At 51.5% G+C, this 21088-nt stretch overlaps 1 protein-coding gene across 4 annotated transcripts in view; it reads left to right on the forward strand.

Moving 5' to 3' along the window:
• Positions 1-2291: 2291 nt before the first annotated feature.
• Adgra1 (adhesion G protein-coupled receptor A1) overlaps positions 2292-21088 on the forward strand; it is a 40164-nt gene continuing 21367 nt past the window's right edge. The window contains exons 1-6 of one of the 4 annotated variants that reach the window (XM_075972665.1): positions 2292-2762; positions 3437-3634; positions 9100-9414; positions 14276-14403; positions 15942-16065; positions 20091-20236. In XM_075972665.1, coding sequence (XP_075828780.1) covers positions 9403-9414; positions 14276-14403; positions 15942-16065; positions 20091-20236 — 410 coding nt within the window. In that variant the 5' untranslated portion in view covers positions 2292-2762; positions 3437-3634; positions 9100-9402. Of the gene's footprint in view, positions 2763-3436; positions 3635-9099; positions 9415-14275; positions 14404-15941; positions 16066-19950; positions 20237-21088 lie in introns of all 4 variants that reach the window. The other 3 variants (XM_075972668.1, XM_075972669.1, XM_075972666.1) reach the window with 3 other exon arrangements.

Here is a 21088-nt window from a genome sequence, read left to right on the forward strand (position 1 = left end):
GCATTAGCCTTGGGGAACTTTTGTGAGCCGCATTGTGCCCTGAGCAGAGAGCCACACCCATGAGGCAGAAATTAGCACTTCCGTACATTGGGGGATTTTGCTTGTCCTCAGTGAGGGCCTTATTGCCTGCATCCTAGTAGCCTCAGATTGGGGGTTATTTAAGTTCTTTGTCCCAACCTTGTCCTTTCCCTGCACTTTCCTCTGTGACCAGTTTGGGGAATTAGCAGATTTTCTGAGATGACTGTACCCCAGACGCCCAGAGATTGGGCTGTGGCCAGAGGAGCAACCGAAAGGAGTGGTCAGGCTTCATGGCAACTTGCGCCATGCACGCATGGACACTTGGGCTCATGGCAAACATCTCCCAGGCCCATCTGGGGCCAGGTTCCTAACTTCAGGGTGATTTATCCTACTTCAAGTATTGAGAGACAAGAGACCCGAGGCTTGAGCCACAATGCCAGGCTTCTTTAAGTAGGAAAAGCAACCCCATAACCAAATATGCTTCCAGTAAGAGGCAAGTGTGACCTGTCTAGCAAGTAGGACAGGGTGACTCCCAGAGCAGCAGCAAAAGCTGTGACCAGAAGCATATCTGACTATGCCGTGCCTCAGTTTCCCCTCCCATAGAGCAGTGGTTCTCAAACTGTGGGTTGAAACCCCTTTGGGGTTGCCTATCAGATATCCTGCATAACAGATATTTACATTACAATTCATAACAGTAGCAAAATTATAGTTATGAAGGAACAATGGCATAATTTTAAAGTTAGGGGTCACCACAGCATGAGGAACCGTATTAAAGGGGTGGCAGATTAGGAAGGGTGAGAATCACTGCCACACAAAAACTATTCTGTGTTGATAAAGAACATGGACCACCATGTAGGCCATCACGGCACCTCTACCTCCAGTGCTACCCCAGAAATCAGATCTCAAGTGATGCCCTCCTTGGGCAGCTCCAACCCTAGGCCCTGGCAAGCTACAGAGTGGTGTGTTTGACAGTTATGAGTGTGTGGAAGTCACTAGTCCAGTGCCAGTATTCATGAACCCAGGTCCTGGGCTTTGATTCTGAAAACTATAGTTGGGCTAGGGCCCAACTACTATATAAAAACCAGTTCTTGGTTCTGGACACTCCAGGAAGAGACTGAGAGACATCGCTCAAATGTGCATAGAGTCACAGAATAGCCTGAAGTCCTGGACCACCTGTGATGAAGCTGGAGCCTTGAGCAGGAGGCAGGTGTCCGAGTCTGCACTAGTTCAGAGCCCCAATACCACCCCTACTGCCTACTCTCCCTTCTGCCCCCTTATCTGCCCACTCGACCATGACTGTCAGCCAGGGTCTATCAGGAAGGGACCTTGGCTGGGCTCTAGACCCTGGAGAAGCCACTCAGAGAGTTCAGAACACCTGGAGGTCTCCATGACTTATGGGGGCTGAGCAGGCAGAATCCCCTCTGGGTCTTCTTTCTGAAGCTCAGGGCTCATCTCCATGTTCGCACTGAGCTGTGGGACAGAGGACAGTTGGCCACACCCCACGCAGAAGTTACACACCACAGGACTTACAAAACCAGGAGCTACAATGTCTCTGGCTCTAATTCTGCCTTCATGGTTCTTACCAACCTCTCTGCAGGAACTCTAGCTTCTACCCTTTAAACTCTAGGGTAGCAAGAACCTGGGGACCCTCTGGAGTAGGCATTAACTTTGAGAGCCCTTGGAAGAGCAGAGTAGATGGGTGGAGCTGAGTCAGGTGGCGAGGAAGTAAAGTGACCCCCAAACAGGTGTCTCTCAATCAAAGTGCCATGCCGACATCTCCCAAAGGGATTAACCTTGTGAAAAATCTAGACCTGAACCTGGCCCTCCCCTCAGGCAGCCAGAGTGGGGCAGGCCATCCCACCACAGCTGAGACCCTGTGCTCTGGTCTCTAACATACTCTGTACACTTTCTTTCTCAGCACTCAGTTCTTTTGGCCCAGGCTGGGAGAAGGGGTTCAACAATGGGGTTAAGGAAGACACAGAGGCTCTGTCCACAGGCAGGACCAGCCCTGCTGACTCATGCTCAGATAGACTTCACCTCAGTTTGGGCATATTTGGATTTGAGAAATATTTTAATACCAGGATTGTGAAGATTCTTCCATAATCAATTTCCGTTTTCTCCTTCCTGTTCCTGGAGCCCTCAACAGACAGCGATCTCTTTTAAAAAATGAAATAACATCGTCCTGTCCTCCTTTTGGGGGAGATACTTTAATGTGAGTTGTCTGAATCTGTTGGAAGCAGGCAGCAAACCCTAGTCGGTTGTCTCTTTAAATCGACTCTGCAGTGTGACGGGCAGCGGGGCCGCCGGGCTGGGAAGAACCATTCCCGCTCTGCCGCAGGGAGCCAGGGTACGGCGGCGGCGCTGCCGCGGTCCGCGCCTCCCCCAGTCCCCATGGTTACAGCTCCTGCTTCCCGGCCGGTCCTTCATTCCCCTGGCTGCTACTGCAGAAATCAGGCGCGCAGGCGGCTGGCGTCCCCCAACCCAGAGCTGGAAACGGCCTGCAGAGAGCGCATTGGATGCCTGCTCTTCTGGGTTCTGACTCACTCCCTCCGGGTGCAGAGCTCCGTCCCCAGCGCAGTGCTCTGGCCAGGCTGCAGCCCTGCAATCTGTTGATAACTCCACTCACAAGCTCCAGTCGGATGCCTTTCGTCATAGAACGCTGTTCCCTAGCACGAGGGACATGCCACATCTCGCCTATGAGAAGCGTGAGACCTGTGCCTCTTCAGCAGCCTTTACCGAAATAGGTGAGAAGTTGGGTGGCTTCCTCCTGGTGTCTGAGAAGGGAAGGGGAGGGGTGGTGCTTCTGGTCAAGCCACCGGCCCACCACAGTGTCCACTCATGAGGGCCATTTCTGGGCAGAAATGCTGGGAGGGGTTCGGTCACTCTTGGTGTTGGAAGGTGGATTCTGAATAACTTTGGGTAAGTCTAGGGCTTGGAGCTCTAGCAAGACCACATAGTTCCAGCACAGGCAAGGATGCCCATGTGGGAGATGCTAGCCCTCAAGGTCCAGCCACATCAAGCAACAGAAGCTTCTGCCTGCCAGGTCTGCCCGGGGACTGGGAGATTTATTCAGGTTTATTTGATTCTCTTGATTTAAATTGATAATGTTGGTCTGGCTTGTGTAGCCTGAAATAACCAAGTAGCATTCTTACATCGGGATGGGAAGTAGGGACTACTCCAGGGATGGTTTCTGGCTGCCAGAAGGGGGGTTTCCTCCAGTCCCAAAGCTATGATTATCACCACCTCTCTGAATGCCTCAGATGGAGCCTGAGCCAGGGACTCCAACAGGCTGGCCAGGTTGATAGGAGCCAGAAAGGGGCACACTTGGAAAGGAACTAGATGCTCCCTGAGTGTACCCTCTGAGTGTACCCCCTGAGTGTACCCGGGCACTGGCCTGCAACATGCACTGTCTTTGCAGGTGGGTCAGCCTTCAGCTCCTCGGCCATCCTGCCACAGTCACTCTGAGGTAGCCTTCCCAGGAGCTCCACTGTGACTGCTGTTTGGGACTTGACCTTCCAGATGGCCATGGAGGCTAGAGGGGAGAAGGGCGCAACATAGTGATCACTGCCAGCAACCCCACCGGTGTTCTTGCCTCCCTAACTCTGCAGGGCTCATGGTGAGTACACAGCCCAAGGGGCTGACGGCTCAGGGCACCCTGCATTCACGCCGGATCAAGAGCTACCACCCTCTGTTAGACAGGGGAGGCCCGGGCAGGAAAGTAACTTATGGGGTGGTTAGGTAGTTAGCAACTGTCCAGCATGTGCTCTTTCCTGGGGTGGGAGAACTCGATGGGGGTGGTGCTGAGGGCAGCAGGGTCTGGCTGCCTGCCAGGGTCTGTCTGCTCCCTGGCTCACTTGGTGCTGTTCATACTAATTAGCTCAAGGCACACGGCAATGTCGAATCATTTAATCAGCCGAGTGCCATCCATCCGCGGGGCTCTTGTCCATGCCCTGGGGAACCTTGTCTAGTCCCAGACAAGGTTCCCTCCCACTGAGGGGGCCTCAGTCAGGTCAACCAGGCCCTTCCAACTGTCCCTGCTTCTCAGAAAGCCCAAGGGCTTTGGCAGCTACGGCTACAACAGGAGTGGGGAAGGTGCTTCTCTCACTAGAAGGGAGTAAGGACCGTGTGGTCAGTGGGTTGGAACAGTATCCAAGACATGGTGGGGCCCTTCCTGAAGGCTCCCACAAGCTTTTATTGTGGTTGCTGTCTATCGGTCTCCAGGAAGGCTGACAGCCGAGTAAATAATGTATTGTGTACGCTCCCAAGGGACAGCTGACAGGGCAGCTCGGGCTGGGGTGCGTGCTGAGAATGTCAATGACCACCAGGAAGACGTGTCCATAGCCCAGACATGGGCATGGATGCTCAGTGCAGACCCGTGTGTCCGCCTAGTAAGGAGCCTTCTGTCTGAGTCACTGCCTCACTCGGTCTTGCTCCATTCAAAAATGCCCAAGGAGAGAAACCCCTGATATCCAAAGCCACACCACTTCAGCGTTGTTGGCTGAGACGAAGCTCCTGGCCATGCTCTCTCCTGACCCCAGCAAGGTTACCTGTTCCAGGCACTGGCAGCTCTCAAAGGAGAGCAGCGTGGGCTCAAGGGTCTCTTGGCTTCTGACACTCTCCCCTGATGCCCCCGGGTGCCACACCCAACATGGCTGTCAGCCCTAGGTTGGAATGGTTTGTGGCTTCCCTTCTCCAACTCATGATGTTTGCAAAATGGAAACCTACCCTTGGCAGATGATAGATAAGCTGACTGGAGCTTCAGGAGGCAGGGGTGGCTACTGTGTCTGCCCTGTGGGACCCACTGGGCTGAATTAGTTGCTAGTTCGGCCCCACCCTCCCCTACTCCCTTCAAGCCCCTGGCCCTTGCCTACACTCATTTCCCTGTGTAAGAAGTGCCCATCCTCTGCTCCCCCTGCTTCATGTGCAGCGCCCACAGCAGCTGCCAGCAGTCCTGTGGGGATCTCTGTTCCCCACAAGGGCCATGCCAGACTTCAGCGGCCCAGGGCTGTCCATTTAAGAGCCCATACTATAAATGCCTCCCTGACAGCTTGGCCCAGAGTCTGTGAACTTTCAGGGGTTTTATTACTATCACCTGATAGTTAGCAGACGAGAGTATCTCAGAGACACAGAAAGTGGACCGCCCGAGGTGCCACACCTTCTGCCTGTCTACAGTCGGTGGTGCAGGTGCTGGGCAGTTCACCTGGGACCTAGAGAAAGAACGATCAGTGGTCCTCAGACCGTGTGACCTTAGCTGATCCTCCATGGCTGTACCTTCACCTTACCTATCGGAGCTTCTCCAACACGCATGTCCAGCAATGAAACACCTCCTTCCTGCTCCCAGGATTAAGACACAAACACATAACCTGGTCTTCTGAACCACATACCAGGGCTAAACGAGCACTGGATTCAAGGCTCCTTCACTTAGGCCATGCCATGCTCCTCCTTCTAAACGTTATCTTTGTCTGATTCTCCCTATGGCCATGTCCAATGTGTGAAGCCAAGGGCCCCTGTGTCACAGCAGGTAACAGACTCAGAATCAATCCAGCTCGTTCCCACAATAGGTACTGCTGTTTAATTCCAGCAGACACCCAGACATGGTTGACTTTGCCCTCTGTCACCTGCGATTCTCACAGTTAGCACCAAGAAGGCCTACTCTCGCAGGGAACAAAGCGGTACCTGCCAATGACAGGGGGAACTGTTGAGCACCTGCCTTCTCTCTGCTGTTCCCTGAGAGCCTCCAGATTTAGTGGGCTAACTAAGGCACTTTCCACGTGTCTGGCTCTTGTTTTCTGGCAACCAGAGGTGAGGAACTAAACAGGATAGGCTGACGTGGCAGACATATTCTGTCGTGGTGTGGGATATGTGGTAGAGAATAACGTGGTACGGAGCATGCCATGTAGAACGAAGCGGGTTGGGTACAGGATGTGAATTGGTGTGGCCCAGAGCAGGGGTATAAAGTGTATGGAAGAAGATGGCATAGTGTGGGGTCTGTGGGATACAACATGTGGGATGTATGGTATGGAATGTGTGGCGTGGGGTATGTGTTGTAGGTGTGTGGTGAAGAATGTACCACGTAGGCTTTGCGGTGTGGAATGGATGGAGTAGCCATGTGGCACAGAACGTGTGGTGTCAGATGTGTGTTACAGATGTGTGGCGTAGAATTGGGGTGCTGTGTGTGTGCCACAGACGTGTGGTGTATATATGGAGGATGGAGTGTGTGGTGTGGGTGTGTGGTGTGGGTGTGTGTTGTGGGACTGTGGTGTGGGTGTGTGGTGTGGGTGTGTGGTGTGGGTGTGTGGTGTGGACAGTGGTGTGGACTGTGGTGTGGACTGTGGTGTGGACTGTGGTGTGGGTGTGTGGTGTGGACTGTGGTGTGGACTGTGGTGTGGGTGTGTGGTGTGGACTGTGGTGTGGACTGTGGTGTGGGATGTATGGTGTAAGATGTGTGTTGTGGGATGTGTGGTGTGGGTGTGTGGTGTGGACTGTGTTGTGGGACTGTGGTGTGGGATGTGTGGTGTGGACTGTGGTGTGGACTGTGGTGTGGACTGTGGTGTGGGATGTATGGTGTAAGATGTGTGTTGTGGGATGTGTGGTGTGGGTGTGTGGTGTGGACTGTGTTGTGGGACTGTGGTGTGGGATGTGTGGTGTGGACTGTGGTGTGGACTGTGGTGTGGACTGTGGTGTGGGATGTATGGTGTAAGATGTGTGTTGTGGGATGTGTGGTGTGGGTGTGTGGTGTGGACTGTGTTGTGGGATGTGTGGTGTGGGTGTGTGGTGTGGACTGTGGTGTGGGACTGTGGTGTGGGTGTGTGGTGTGGACTGTGGTGTGGGACTGTGGTGTGGACTGTGGTGTGGACTGTGGTGTGGGGGTGTGGTGTGGACTGTGGTGTGGACTGTGGTGTGGACTGTGGTGTGGGACTGTGGTGTGGGACTGTGGTGTGGGACTGTGGTGTGGGATGTGGTGTGGGACTGTGGTGTGGACTGTGGTGTGGGATGTGTGGTGTGGACTGTGGTGTGGACTGTGGTGTGGGATGTATGGTGTAGAATAGTGCAGCACCAAATGGCGTGGGAGTGTGGTATGGGATGTTCGGGACAGGCTAGCGGGGTGTGGAGTGTGTGGTGTTGAGTCGTACGTTATGAGATGTATGGTAAAGTATGGTGTAGCATAAAATGTATGGTATGGGATGTATGGGGTGGGTATATAACGTGGGCTGCTTGGTGTGAGAGGCATGATATACAACGGCATGGCCGTGTAAACCGGAGCGGTAGGTTATATCTACTCAAAATTCAGGCGGCTGAGGCATGCATCTAAGGCCAGCCTGGGCTACATAGAGAGACCCTGTCTGGAAGACAAAATAATGATGTGGCATAGCGTCGTATTGCATGAGACAGGACCAATGTGGATGGTGTGGAGAATGACGTGGACTGGGTGGCCAGGAGTGAGAAGGCAAGGGATGAGGTAGCCTGGTGTTGTGGGGCATGGCAGCATCACATCGTGGGATAACCTAGGACAGAAGGGCGTGGTGTGGACGGTGAGGAGTGGCATGGTGTGGAGCTGTAGGATGTGGACTTGTGCGGTATGGGATGAAATGGTGTGGTTTATCGACACGGCGTGACGCAGGATGGTCTGGAATAAAATATGATAAAGTACGGTGGGAAGGATTAAGGTGGCCTTATGTAATGGGGTGCCCCCACGGGTGGGATCTAACGATTAATTGGTGCTGTGAGAACATGTGGCACTGGGTAGCTTGATGTGGGGGGGCATGGTGTGGGGTGACAGGGTGCGGAGCGCTGGGACATAAGGTTGATCCCTGGCTCCCTGTCATTGTAATATTTGAGTCTGGCGATCAGGTGCTACTCCTATCTGTTGGTTGTGACAATGCTGTGGCCTTGCATTGTTCTAAGCACTATTAATAGCAGTAGCAGCCACGGAAACTGGCACTCCCACAGAGAACTCGGTTGGTCCTCACTTGCTGTGACCCAGAGCTTACCTCACTGACACTGGACGGTCCTTCGCCACATTTAACAAGGAAACAAGGCCTCACCTACTCCCTACTTGGGGTCAAGGATCCCAATACATGACATATTCACTACAACCTTTATGTCTTCAATTTCCACATTCAAAAAAGACAAGAGAGGGCACTAAGACCGACAGAAGCCTATAAACCTGAGTTCAATCCCCAGAACCCGCATTAAAATGAAAGGAGAGGAAAGAACCACTCCTTGAAGCTGCCCTCTGGCCTCCACACAGGACCCACGGCATGTGCATACCCCCACACACTGATAATAACCAATTAAATCAATAAATATATAATAAGACAGGCATGATTTAAATATCAAAGGCACTGGAAAGGTATATAGAGGGCAAGACCTCAAGCCCTGGCTCTGCAGTCTACAGAACACAAGCCCCAAGGTACTGCCTTCCTCCCACAGTGCTGGAGGGTCACAAAGGCTGGGCTGACGGTGGACACTTTCAGATGCACAGGGAAGCTTTGCCTGTGTAAGGTCAGCTCGGGGATAACAGGTGAGGGGACACCTGCAGCTCTAAGCTACGAACAATATACGAACCCAAATGTGATGAGTTCATTTCAGCCTAGCCTGACTGCGCTGCTTAGGAGTCAGCAGATGGCCCAGCCCCGCCTCCCCTTACAGGCAGGTGAAAGAGGCCTGTTTTAGAGCAGCTCAGAACTTTGCTCACAGGGTTTGGTGGGGTTTGGGTTTGTTTTTTTGTTGTTATTGTTGTTTTTTTTTTTTTTGCTTTCGCTTTTTGTTTAATTTGGTTTGGTTCTCCTCTTTCTTTTTGTTCACTCCAAGTTCTGAATGACTAGACATCTCAGAGCTACCTTTCTGTCAGGTAGAGCTGTGGCCGTTGACTCAACATTCCCCTTAAACTATCCGCACCGAGAAAGCTACCATTAGGCCAGAAGGAAGTTCCCATAATACTCTTCAAAATGTCTTTCTCATGATTTCAACATCCCCTGTATCCCTCTAAAAAGAAAATGACAGCAAACTATATTCGTGTAATATCCAGTTGGTGTTTTGAGTGAATGAGTGACTTACCTTCTGCTTTTCCCATGGAAGGCTGATCGATCAATAAGGCCCAGTTATCACTGAAAAAAACAGGCAAAGACATGCGTCAGGCTCTAGCAAGACCAATCTGGGTTGGCACAGAACCAGAAAAGAAAACAGAACCAAGAAGAAGAAGAAGCGAAGTAACCAAGCCGAGCAAGCACAGTGACTCACATGGGTGATTCCGGCACTTGAGAAGCTGAGGCAGCTGCAGAGTGAGACCCTGTCACAAAACAAAGTCAAACAAAGCCACAGATGGAGATGAGGAAGACTACCCAGGAAGACTAAGTAGGAAGAAGAACCAAGGCTGAGGAGATGACTCAGTGGGTAAGATAACTGGGCTGTGCAAAACACAAGAGCCTGAGTTCAGACCCCACCACCCATCTAAAAATCCAGGCATGGCCATGTGCTCCTGGAACCCCAGTGGCATGCAGGGCAAAGACAGGAGGATTGTCTAACTGGCCGCAAGGCTAGCTCCAGGTTCAGTGAGAAACTCTTTCCAAGGAATACAGGAGGCAGTGATAAAGCAGGACACTTGCCCGACTCCTCTGGCTTCTGCACGCAGGGAGAGCCACCTGCTTCTACACATAGATGTATGCACACATCACACTCACATACAGACACATACATGCACACACACTGACACGGAGACCCACAAAAAAAATTTACAGGAGGGAAGAAAGGAGGAGAGGGAAGAAGAAAAGAGGAGGGAATAAACTAGAAGCGGAACCAGAAAGATCCAGTTGCTCCCTCTATATTCAAAGCTCCCAGGTCAGAAAGCAATGTGACCAGACCTGGCATCCCCATTTTCAAGAGATTCCTTTTCTGCTTGTCACTGTCACCAAGAGCTGTCATATTACTTAGCTGAATTCTCTTCCTCCCTCCATCCTGTCTTTGGTCTTGTGTAGCTTCCTGGCTCGTCCCATTGGCAGAACAAGCCTAAAGGATCCGTCAACTAAAACAAGATGAAAATGTGAGAGGAAGCTGTGACTTATGGCAGGATGCCTGTTGTTGTATGTTGGGGCAGGGGTCTTAGTCACTGTTCTGTTGCTGTGAGGAGACACCATGACCCAGGCGACACTTATAAAAGAAAACATTTTACTGGGGGCTGGCGTAGAGTTTCAGAGCTTTAGTTAGTCCATTATCATCATGGCAAGGAACACAACAGGCGGGCATGGCTAAGAGCTACATCCTGATCCACAGGTGACCCTGGGTTTGGCAGAGAATTTTGAAACCTCAAAGCCTAGCCTCCAATAAGGCCACACCTCCTAATCCTTCTAATCTTTTCAAATACGCCCACCGAGGTGGAGATACTCACGAGTCTGTTGACTGGGCAGCCATCTTAAGAGAAAGGGACTCTGGAATTTTCCAGTGAGCAGAGGCATGCCACAGTGTTTTTGGGAACAATCAGTCCACCCTACAGGCAATGCAAACAGTATGTCACCTGGACCTAGATGACCTGTCTGAGGGTTCTCTGGGGAGGCCCTTCTTTGCCCTGTTACTGAATCTCCCATTTATTTTCTTACTTAGTGCTGAGAGCATCACTCAACAGCTCTGGGGAGTAGGAAGGGAGTGTCACCCCATGGTCAATGAACAGGAAAGGGAAGCTCGACTCTGGAGGCCCCCAGTCTGCTCTAGGGTGTGGGTGTTTACTAGGCCCTGCACTCTGACAATACAGTCTTCATGCTCTCATGGGAGAAGGGAGGAGACTTCCAGGAATCAGGGTGCTGCCTCTTTTCTCCCCTGACTTGGTATTATTCAGCTCTGTGACAGCAGGGTGGGTGGATCTGTATCACTATAATGAGATTATAACGAGCTCAGCAGCCTCTGGAGTATCAACATGACCTCCACACCAGACCTCATGGATGCGGAGTTCCTGAGGAACGTGAGTGGTAGCTGAGTAGCTGGCAGTCAGGAGCGTGTGGTGACCAGCATGCTAGCTGCAGTTTGTGGGAGCAAGCAACACAGCTGGCTAGGAGATAGATTGTGGTCCTTTGAAAGCTCTTATGTGGTGACCTGGGAGCCAAGCTCGGCTCACCATCCTGCTCCAAAGAACGTTCTGGCTGCACAACAGCAGAGGGACTCTTTGTCCTCAAGCCAGGCAGCTTCTTCCTGACCCCATGTCAGATCCCTGGAATCTTGCCCAAGGAACATTTGCACAGTAGACTCCTTGAGAGGAACTTGCCCATGTGTGAACTTTAAAATATGAAATGCATCTCCATTTTGCCTTGCCTACTTTGAATTTTAAATGTCACCTCTAAAAATGCAGAAAGGCACAGGCGATCATTCCGATACAAACAAGCAGGAAGCCGAATCAAACCTCACTTCTTCCTTAGCTCACTGGTCATCCCCTGGGTCAGGCTGCCCTTAGTCTCTGAGGTTTGTCTTCACATAGGTGACTCCACCTCCTCAGGTCTGGTCTCCCAAGCTTACAAGCCACTAAAGAGTTAGAGGCCACCCCTGTGAATATCCAGCTGAGACTGAGCCCCTCCGCCCAAGGCTGTGTGACCCTGTCTGGACAGCAGCCTTCAAAACACATCACTGCGTAGCAAGCTGACTCTCTGAATATCCTGTCAGCTCACTAGAGACAGTTCTGCTTTTTCCGTTTGGCTTCCCATGAGGCTTTGTTGTGTGAATTCAAGCCATAGAGAGGAGTATCCAAGTGCAGGTGTTCCTGTAGGGCCTGGAGATAAGAATGCGGAACACCGCTACCAACTCAGAGCATCAGGGATACCGCAAGCACTGCTTTGGTCAGATCTGAGCCCTCTTCCTTCCTTGGCTGTCCCCAGATCCTTCCCATCACAAGAGTCTGATACTGTCAGGAAGGCGAGCCCCTGTGACACCCCCACACCCCATATACACAGTGACAATGACCCTGAAGAGGGCCATGGAAGACGTGCAAGCCACAGGCCTTCGGGATCATTGTAGAGTTTTCATTCCAGGACGAGACCTAGATGCAAGGGAAGGACCATACTGGGAAGCTCGCTTGCACTGCACTTTCTCTCTCATGCTTTCTCTCTCTCTCTCTCTCTCTCTCTCTCTCTCTCTCTCTCTCTCTGTCCCTCCCCTCATTAGTAACAACGGCCAAATTGGGTCAAAACCCTAAGACCCCCATGAAAAGACCTACGTGCACAAAAACCTGGAAATGTCACTTAGGCCCAGTTGAACCAGAGCTCTTAGGGCCCCAGGGGGCACCCCACCTCCCAGCAGCACAAACTCATCAGGTGTGTGGGCACCCTGATCTCATCAGCAAGCGTACTTTCCATGACTCAAGAGTTGGCTTCTGTCTGACAGGAAGCAGCTGAGCCGAACAGACTGAATAATGGCCTTGGTGCTCAGAACACCATAATTCATAGCAAATGCAAATACTCTGCAGACAGACCATAAGGAAGGACATGTGAGCTCCCAAAGAGACCAAATGTCCTAGAGGAAGAAGCACTACGCTGGGTCTGGGACCCTCTGCTCAACACACTACAGGAAGAGTTTAGGCTTTGTAGTCAGGGTCACTCAGGCAGTCTTAATGGAGGCTCTTGTTGCTTGGAGGGTGAGGTAGTCTCTGGCCATGGTCCTAAAGATACCCATGGGCAAATGTCCTAAGTATGCCACATAACTGAGCTGAGCCATCAGACGAGATGTGGGGTGTCCAGGAAGAAAGGGCCAGTTGAAAACACACACCTTGGGGAAACAGACTCAACCCCTTCAGAAACTGCCATTCCATGGCCGGTGCCTTGTCCTCACTCAGACACAGACTCCTGCAGTTGTTGCCTGGTCACCACTTCTAGAGGCTTCCCAGGGCAGAGACGCATGGTCCTATGGGGCATCTTTCCTTAGCTGGGCCACCCTGTGGCTATCCTGACTGCCGAGTTCCCTTCCCAGGGTCCAGTGTGGAAAAGTTTCCTAGTCAAGGAGGCGAGGATATGGTGGCGGCCAAGGGAGAGCACACAGTGTGCCTGCACTAGGGATAGCTTTCCAGTGTGTTGTGTTATGCTCATTCCAGTGCCTGCACTTTGAGATCCAAAGGCTAGGGTGAAAATCTGTGAGCTCAGAGATTTAGAATAGCAACTGACTAACTTCCTTTGCTGCCTTCCGCACAGCCGGAACTAAAAAAAATAAAAGCACCCACACTAAGCTCCTCCCTGCTACTTCCTGTCAACCAGTTGTTAACCCCACCTCTCTGAGTCCAGGTTGATTTTGTTTAATCAACACAAATGCAACACATCTTTACACAGTTAACAAATGCAGCAGGAACAAATGTAACACATCTTTGCCTGGTTTAAAGAAATATTCCACAACATAATGCCTCATTAGGAAATTGTCATCTGGGAGGGGCACAGGCTCCATGCATCCTAATTCTTGAGCCCCATGTCTTCTGGAGAGTTGTTCATGTGCCAACATGTCCACACCTACCCCTCAGACTTTCTGCCCTGCATCAGCTACGGCCCAGAAGCGTGAGGCTTATGAGAACACTGTGGGCACTAGCCCTGGCTGCCCACTGACCAGCTGTCCCTTCAAAGTCGGAGACTTGACCCTCTTGCCCAAACATATTGGCCAGACTCTGACCCAGGGCCCCATGGCGTTTCCATGCCAGACATTCATTCCCCTGTGTTTCCCTACCACGGGAAGCCACGCCTTCATTTGAACTGTAACCTTGAACCTTGTTCCTCAGTTCTGACACACAGAAGAAAAGGTCCCGAAGCCATACAGACTGCTCATGACAATTCCTCTTTCTCCATCTGCTCAGGTCAATGCCACTGTCTTAGGGCTGCTGAAACATGATGCAGAATTCCCCAGGGAGTCGTGCAAAAGCATAATGTCAAGGAGTGTGGGGTGTAGAGAGTGGGCTGGGGAGGCTGAGTGTTCTATACCATCTCTGGGGGTAGCAGTGGCACACACAGTGGAAGCTGGCGTCTGCCCACCCTCTACCAGGGACATGGATAGAAAGAAGACTCAAGGCAGGTGTGGGCACTGTGGAAGTGGTCCCTCTGGGAGCTGCTCTCAGGGTCGTGGGAAGATGCTCTCAGCTGAGCAGCCCTGGGAAGACACCAATCCCAGGTGTACTATGCCCTACACCGTGTATGAGTAGCCACTGAGCAGAGTCCCTCTCAGCCTCACCCCTCCTGAGACACCTGAGAAATCACGTAGGGAATCCCGGCCATATGGGTCACTTGAGTCTTTGCTTCCTTTCCAGGATTTGAAGACTGTCCTTTCCCTGCCCCAGTACCCAGGGGAGTTCCTGCACCCCGTGGTGTATGCCTGCACCGCGGTCATGCTCCTGTGCCTCCTTGCCTCGGTCATCACCTATATCCTGCATCAGAGGTAAGGGAGCCCTCCTCACCCTCCCTGGAACAGTGGCTACTAGGGCATAGTACTGGAGAAAACCCAATCCTTCCATCCTGGGTCTCTGTCTTCTTTTTGTTGTTGTTGTTGCTAATTTATTTTTATTTCATGTGTGTGAGTATTTCGCCTACATGTATATATGTGTTCTGTGTGTGTGTGTGCTTGGTGCCCAAGTAGGCCAGTAGAGGGTGCCCGATCCCCCAGAATTGGAATTAAGAATGGTTATAAGCCACCATGTGGGTGCTGAAAACCAAACCGGAGTCCTCTGAAGAGCAGCAAGGGCTCTTAACTGCTGAGCCATCTCTGCAGCCCCCACTGAGCCTTTTAACATCAGCCCCTCTGTTCTTGTAACACTGTGAAATAAGTCCATCCTGAAATGGACGCATGTTGGCTCCAGCATCCTAAGAGGCATGGGCAGGCTTTTGCAGAACCTTGAAGTCCCTCTCTACTGTGCCTTTTTATTTAGGGAGGGCCTTCTAGACAGAGGCCTCCTTCTGAGTTCTTTTCTGGCTGCCTATGTCTGGAAACAGGGATGTGTGTGACTGCTGCCTGCCTGAATCCCTAGAAGACGCACTGAGACATAGAAGGAGGGGACCACAGCCACAGCCAAACCCATAACCACGATTACGAGTGATGCCTAGGTCTGGGTCATAGCCAGTCACAAGCGAAGGCTTGGTATGACAAGGTCCTGTTGTGGGAGGGGTTTGGATGGGTTCAGAAGTGTTCTTAGTCTGTTTTGGCAGCTCTACCAAGTTACCACAGAGTTGATAACAATGCATAAAATAGAAATTGTTTTTTTATAGTTCTAGAAATTGTAAGTCAAGAGTGAGGAGGGTACTGAGCTGGTTTAGTGTCTGATGAGAGCCCATATCTTGGTCCATGATGGCACTCTCTTTCTGAGCCCTCCAGTGGTATAAAGAGAAAGGTAACCCCTAGGGGTCCCTTTAATAAGGGCGCTAAATCTATTGATGAGAACTCTGCCCCAACAACCGTTCTCTAATACCAGCATACTGGCAGTTAAGTTTCAACAGGGATTTTGAGAAGCATGCTCAGACCAGAGGAGCTGTAGAGTTAGACACATGCACAGCCATGGTGGGATCGAGTTATAAGGAGAGCAATACTGGCCCTGCCCTTGCTGCCTAGGCAGAGCTTTAGCCATGCTGGTGACCATAGATATTATCAGAACCAAACAGTCACGTAGTCTGGCCCTCTCTGTGCACCAGACATCTGCTCAGAGATGAAGCTGTCCTGGGAATCAAGAGCATGGCTTCTGCCTCTGAGATCCTAGACAAGGCAGACTCTGTCAGACAAGCAGAGGAGCGGAAACTCTACGCACCAGTGAGAACCTGCTAAGGTGGACAAGGCCCAGTTGTCCATCTTTCCCATGGTCCTGTCCTTTGGATGGGTCGCCTCCAGCCCTGCTGAGGTTCTGGTGTTCCCACTGTGGACAAGGTGTGGTATTTTCAGGTTCTTCTCTGAACCACTGCTTTTTAATGTGAAATCCCTGTTTCCCACAGTGCCATCCGGATCAGCCGGAAAGGCCGGCACGCGCTCCTCAACTTCTGCTTCCACGCGGCTCTGACCTTCACGGTGTTTGCTGGTGGCATCAATCGCACCAAGCACCCCATCCTCTGCCAAGCGGTGAGTGCTGCCTTCCCTGTGCTAAAACACAGAAGTGTGCATGCCAGCTTTCTTATCAAGGTGGAAGCGAATGTTCATTTATAAATAATACCTTAGTGTTTCTTCAGATGGTGCCCCTGAAGGGGAGAGTGAGGTTTCTTTAGTGGGTCTGTATTCTAATCCCACTCCTTCTGAAGCAGGTTATTTTGCTCAGTATTTGGCCATATGAAACCATTTTATCCTTTACTACATCAATTTCTCTGAGGACTCGTGGGCCATATACCTAGACATACACTGTCCAACAAACGGTGACCTTCACAAGAAAGGGGACAGGATGATCCTGAAGACCAGTGAGGCAGGACCCAGGGGTGGGCTGCATGAGACCTTCCAGGTGCTAACCTCACGTGGCGAGCAGATCTGCCAGCCGTAGGCACCGGTGGTAGCAGAGGCTCCATCCCTGCATGAGTCAGGCAGAGCACCCCCAGGCATCTCTGTTCTCTCTTAAGGAAGGGGGAGCTTTGAAATACCCAGCATGGTAAAGACTATCTCAAATCACAAGGCACATTGTCGTCACACACGTGACCTGGTTTGACTGGCTTAAACTGGGAAACAGAAATAACCTGTGAGCCCCAACTAAGGTGAGGCTAGGGAGCATCCTTTCCAAATCAAGTCCAGGACTGTCCTGTTGGGTTGTGACTCCGGGCCAAGGAAGAGAGCCCTCGGTGCCTGCAGCAGGGAGTCTGTCTTTGCCCTGCCCCCAGAGCTGCTCCACACCTAGGCTCCATGAGTGAGATCAGGCAGGGACTCAGAGACCCAGAGTAACTCACCAACGACCTTGGTGGTTTCTGTCATTCATCTCCCCTGCACCGTGGGTCCTCAGGTATCCCTCACTGTTGAGAATTCAGCGAATAGCTATTGGCTGCTGCAGAAATCACCTGCAGCCAATGCCTGACGACCACAGGACCCACATTAATGACAATAGCCACACTAACTGGTTCCCTCTGCCTTCCCTCTCCCTGTGACCTGTAATCCTACATGGGTAGTTAGCTGAAAGTAAGGCTTATCTTGTGGATCAGTGATTTAGCAGCTGTTCCTAGAACGGCCTGGCTAAGAGAACACACCCTCCTAACTACCTGGTTCCCACCGACCCACCTAGCTCAGGTAGGCTCCAACTGAGTCAACCACTGCTACTTTGCTTCCCCACACCGATGCCCTTTGAGACTCAGAGTGGTCTGTGAGCATGACACCCACACCTGAAAGACAACCAATGCTCTAGTGCCCTGGGCATCAAATGTGTGACTACGTGACACATTCAACCTTGGGAAGCCAGGCCACTCCCCAGGCCTGGGCCAGACAAGCGGAAGAGAGAGTACCACATGCCTCAATAGAAGGGAGAGAAGACGGCTTCCTCCGTGGCTGCCTCCGTTAAGCTGGACACAGCCACAGCGAGGGCTGGGAAACCCCACTCGCTCCTGTTGTAAAAGCATGTCCAGAAGCCATAGACAAGGCAATTGAGGGGGTCGTTATCTTTATGTATTTACTCTGCCACCAAGTGCTGCACAGCTGGGGCCTGCTGGCCACACTGTCCATTGCAATGATATTGGTGCTTCCATGAGGTCCAGCACTGGCCCAAGGCTCAGGCCAGCCCCATGATGTCCCGGAAGGTAGGCATCCGTGGCATTCCAGAATTCTACAGGTGCAGGACCAGAAAGAGAGCTTTGGTCAGTGGGGATAAACCAGCCTGGAAACATCCTCCCAACTAAGATCTGAGAGGGTCATGCCCAGGTGAGAACTCCTTAGTAACAACACTGGGACTCCAGATGACGGACGGGTCCCCGTGTGCTAGAGCTGGGTGGACTGCAGAAAGCAGCCACCTTCTGGTCTCCTGTGGCTTTTCCTGGAGTGACCAATCTCTATTCATCCCTTACTTGGCAACACACCTTCCAGGCCCAGGCAGTGTTAGGGATGTGGGACCAATGGAAACACGTCTGCCAGGCTATATTGGGAGAAGCTGTGGGCAACAGACTAAGGAGAGAAAGAAAGAGCCACAGGCAGGTGAGCTTTAGGGGGACACAGAACTGCTGCAAGGGCAATGGGGAAGTGAGGGAACTCAGGTAAAGAAGAGCTAAAGGGTGAGGAGCTCAGTTCCCACAAAGCACTCTAGAGGTGACAATCTCCACCGCACCAGGACACTTAATTCCCCATGCCTATAAGCAGAAGTGGGGTTGTCTATGGCTTCTGAGGCCTCCCTGAGCCAGAGACCAGGCTGGCTTTAATTAGAAGGCTGCTAGGTCAGGAGCTGGCCCAGCTCACACAGCACAACTGCTCCCTCACCTGCCAAGAGGGAAATGCCTGAGAAGGAGCAGGCTAAAAGCGAGCTCACTGAGAGCTAGACGTGGGCCCACGTAGATTAGCAACCAGGTGACTGAGTACAGGAGTCCCAGCCCCTCCACATCCAAGCTCAGCATCACCACAAAACAGCCAGGAGAAGTGGTCCAGAGCTCTGGATGGCTAGCCAGAACAGACAGTTGTCATAGCAACAGAAAGATGACCGTGAGTCTCATTAAAGTACTAAGTGACATCATAAACAAAGCAGACGGCTGCTGTGAGTCCCACATAATGAATGTGCGTCAGTGCTGGCCCTGGGTCCGGAAGCAAGGGAGGGTGCCCTGCCTGCTTCTTCCTTTCAATAGCACAAGCTGTCTGGAAGCCAGGCAGCGGCTCCCTTGACCTCCCTGTGTGTTCTGCCTCAAGCTGGTGTTTAAGAGACAGAGCCTGCCCTTTGTACATCTTCTCCCACTCCCTGATCATACAGCCCAGAAGAGACTCAGCTTAAGGAAGGATGCAGCCAGGCCTCCTCTCTCTCAATCCTCCCAGCTGGGCCACCCACCTCAAGTCCCTGGGCCAATGTCTCAAGACCAAAGTCGGGAGCCCTTCTGAGGATGGAGTCGGACATTTCTGTTTGTATATGACAGTGACAACCACACTATAGACCTTCCTTCAAGCAGTGGCTGCCCACCCCTCTTCTGGGTGCCCTTGCCCTAAATTCTTAAATGGCTCTTGACACTCAGGTCCAGGACCCCCTACTCTCATCCAGGAGGGGTGAGCCCAGTGAGCCTGGGATGTCCATAAGGCTCAGCTCACCTGGGCAGCAGCAAGACCGAGGGAAGGCTGAACTCATAGGACACGTTAGGTTGTACCTATGTATCTGAAACCACAAACAGTTCTTCAATCTTTCTACCCCCCACCTTGTCCCAAATCCTCATCAATTATTATAGCATTTACTCATAAGTAAAAACTGAACTCTGGATTTGATAAATCATTATAATGGCGCGATGTTAGCTTTATTCAGGAAATCTCCGTATTCCTTAAACATTTATGTCCTTTCCGATTATAGCAATATTTTACTTGTCATTTCAAAATGTAAGGTTATTACCTCAAAGGTAGCCTTATTTTATGGAATCAGATGGAGATGAAGCAGTACAGAATGCGTAATTAGCTAGCGTAAAAGTGCTGGATGGGACTGGCTCCAGCGGCTGTTTCCATAGCAATGAGTCCCTCTGCCGTGCAAGGGCAGGGTATCAGAGCCTCGTCCCGGAGGCGCCTTTCCTTAAATTCAATGCCATAGTGAATATATGTTGGGAGTCCTGCTATACAATTGTGCCTGCCTTCCACTTGGGGACCCTAAAGAGGGGCCAGAGTTCACAGGCAGGTGTGTATACCAGGACCCATACTTGAGGATGGCATAGACGTCCTGCAGAGGGAGGGACCAGTCATGCAAGACCACAAGCTTCTTACAGGCTCACATACACAGCAAGCAGCGGAACAGTTTAAAAGTCTTGGCTGCCCCTGACACATCTCTTACCTGTCCTCCTGTTGGCCTCATTTTTTTTATTGTCCCTAAAGAGTTTCAGAGTAGCTGTCAGGGTTCAGGACACTTCCAGCACAGAAAGTCTGGGCGGCACATGCACAGGGACTCTGCTGTGCGGTGCTGTGCTGGGGCAGGTGGCTGGAGGAGGTGGCTGGCTGACATTCTCCCCTCCCAGGTGGGCATTGCACTGCACTATTCTACGCTTTCTACCATGCTGTGGATCGGAGTGACTGCCAGGAACATCTACAAACAGGTGACCAAGAAGGCCCTGCCATGCCCAGGTGCAGACCAGCCACCGTACCCCAAGCAGCCCTTGCTCAGGTATCCAAGAATGTTCATGGGCCCCTCCACCACCTGAGCCCAAGAAACCCATGACCCTGGACACACTGGTTATGTGTCCTGCAAACCTTCACCAGATTCCAGGCTGGAGATGGTCTGGCCTGCAGAAGTGACCTGAGGGTTGGACAGAGCTAGGAGGTGACACAGTCAATGGAGGAAAGAGTCTGGGGGCAGGAATTGGGAGGCACTGTGATGAATATGGGGACCAGGGGTAACATGGGATAGTAGAACAAAGTTCTGAAGTTGTAGACGGAGACTTCTCGTTTGTACCTGGCCTCCCAGACCCAAAATAATCGCACAGACACTATATTAATTACAACACATTTTGGCCAATTGCTTATGCATATTTCTAGATAACTCATATCTTAAATTAACCCATTTCTATTATTCTGTGTATCACCACAAGGCTGTGGCTTACTGGGTAAAGTTCTGTCTGGCGTCTTTCTCTTTGGGCTGCTACATGGCATCTCTCTGGCTCTGCCTTCTTTCTCCCAGCATTCAGTTTAGTTTTTCCACCTAGCTCTATTCTGCCCTGCCACGGGTCAAAGCAGTTTCTTTATGAATAAAACACATTCACAGCATACAGAGGGGACTCCTACATTATGAAGTAAGATGGGTTCAGCTATGAGGGTGAGGCTAATACAGGGACAGAGACCTAAGGTAGGTCTGGGGCAAATTGAAGGTCAGGGCACTGACAATAGTATCTCTGGCTGGAGCTTGGCTGGTCTGAAGACTTATGTCCCTATAAATGCATGGGACACTGAACTGCCCAGTTACTGGTAGAAGGCCCTCCATACTCCTGGAGTGACCACACATGGTGACTGGGCATTTGTG

This window comes from Microtus pennsylvanicus, chromosome 5 (genome assembly GCF_037038515.1).
Source record: "Microtus pennsylvanicus isolate mMicPen1 chromosome 5, mMicPen1.hap1, whole genome shotgun sequence".
NCBI lineage: Eukaryota > Metazoa > Chordata > Mammalia > Rodentia > Cricetidae > Microtus > Microtus pennsylvanicus.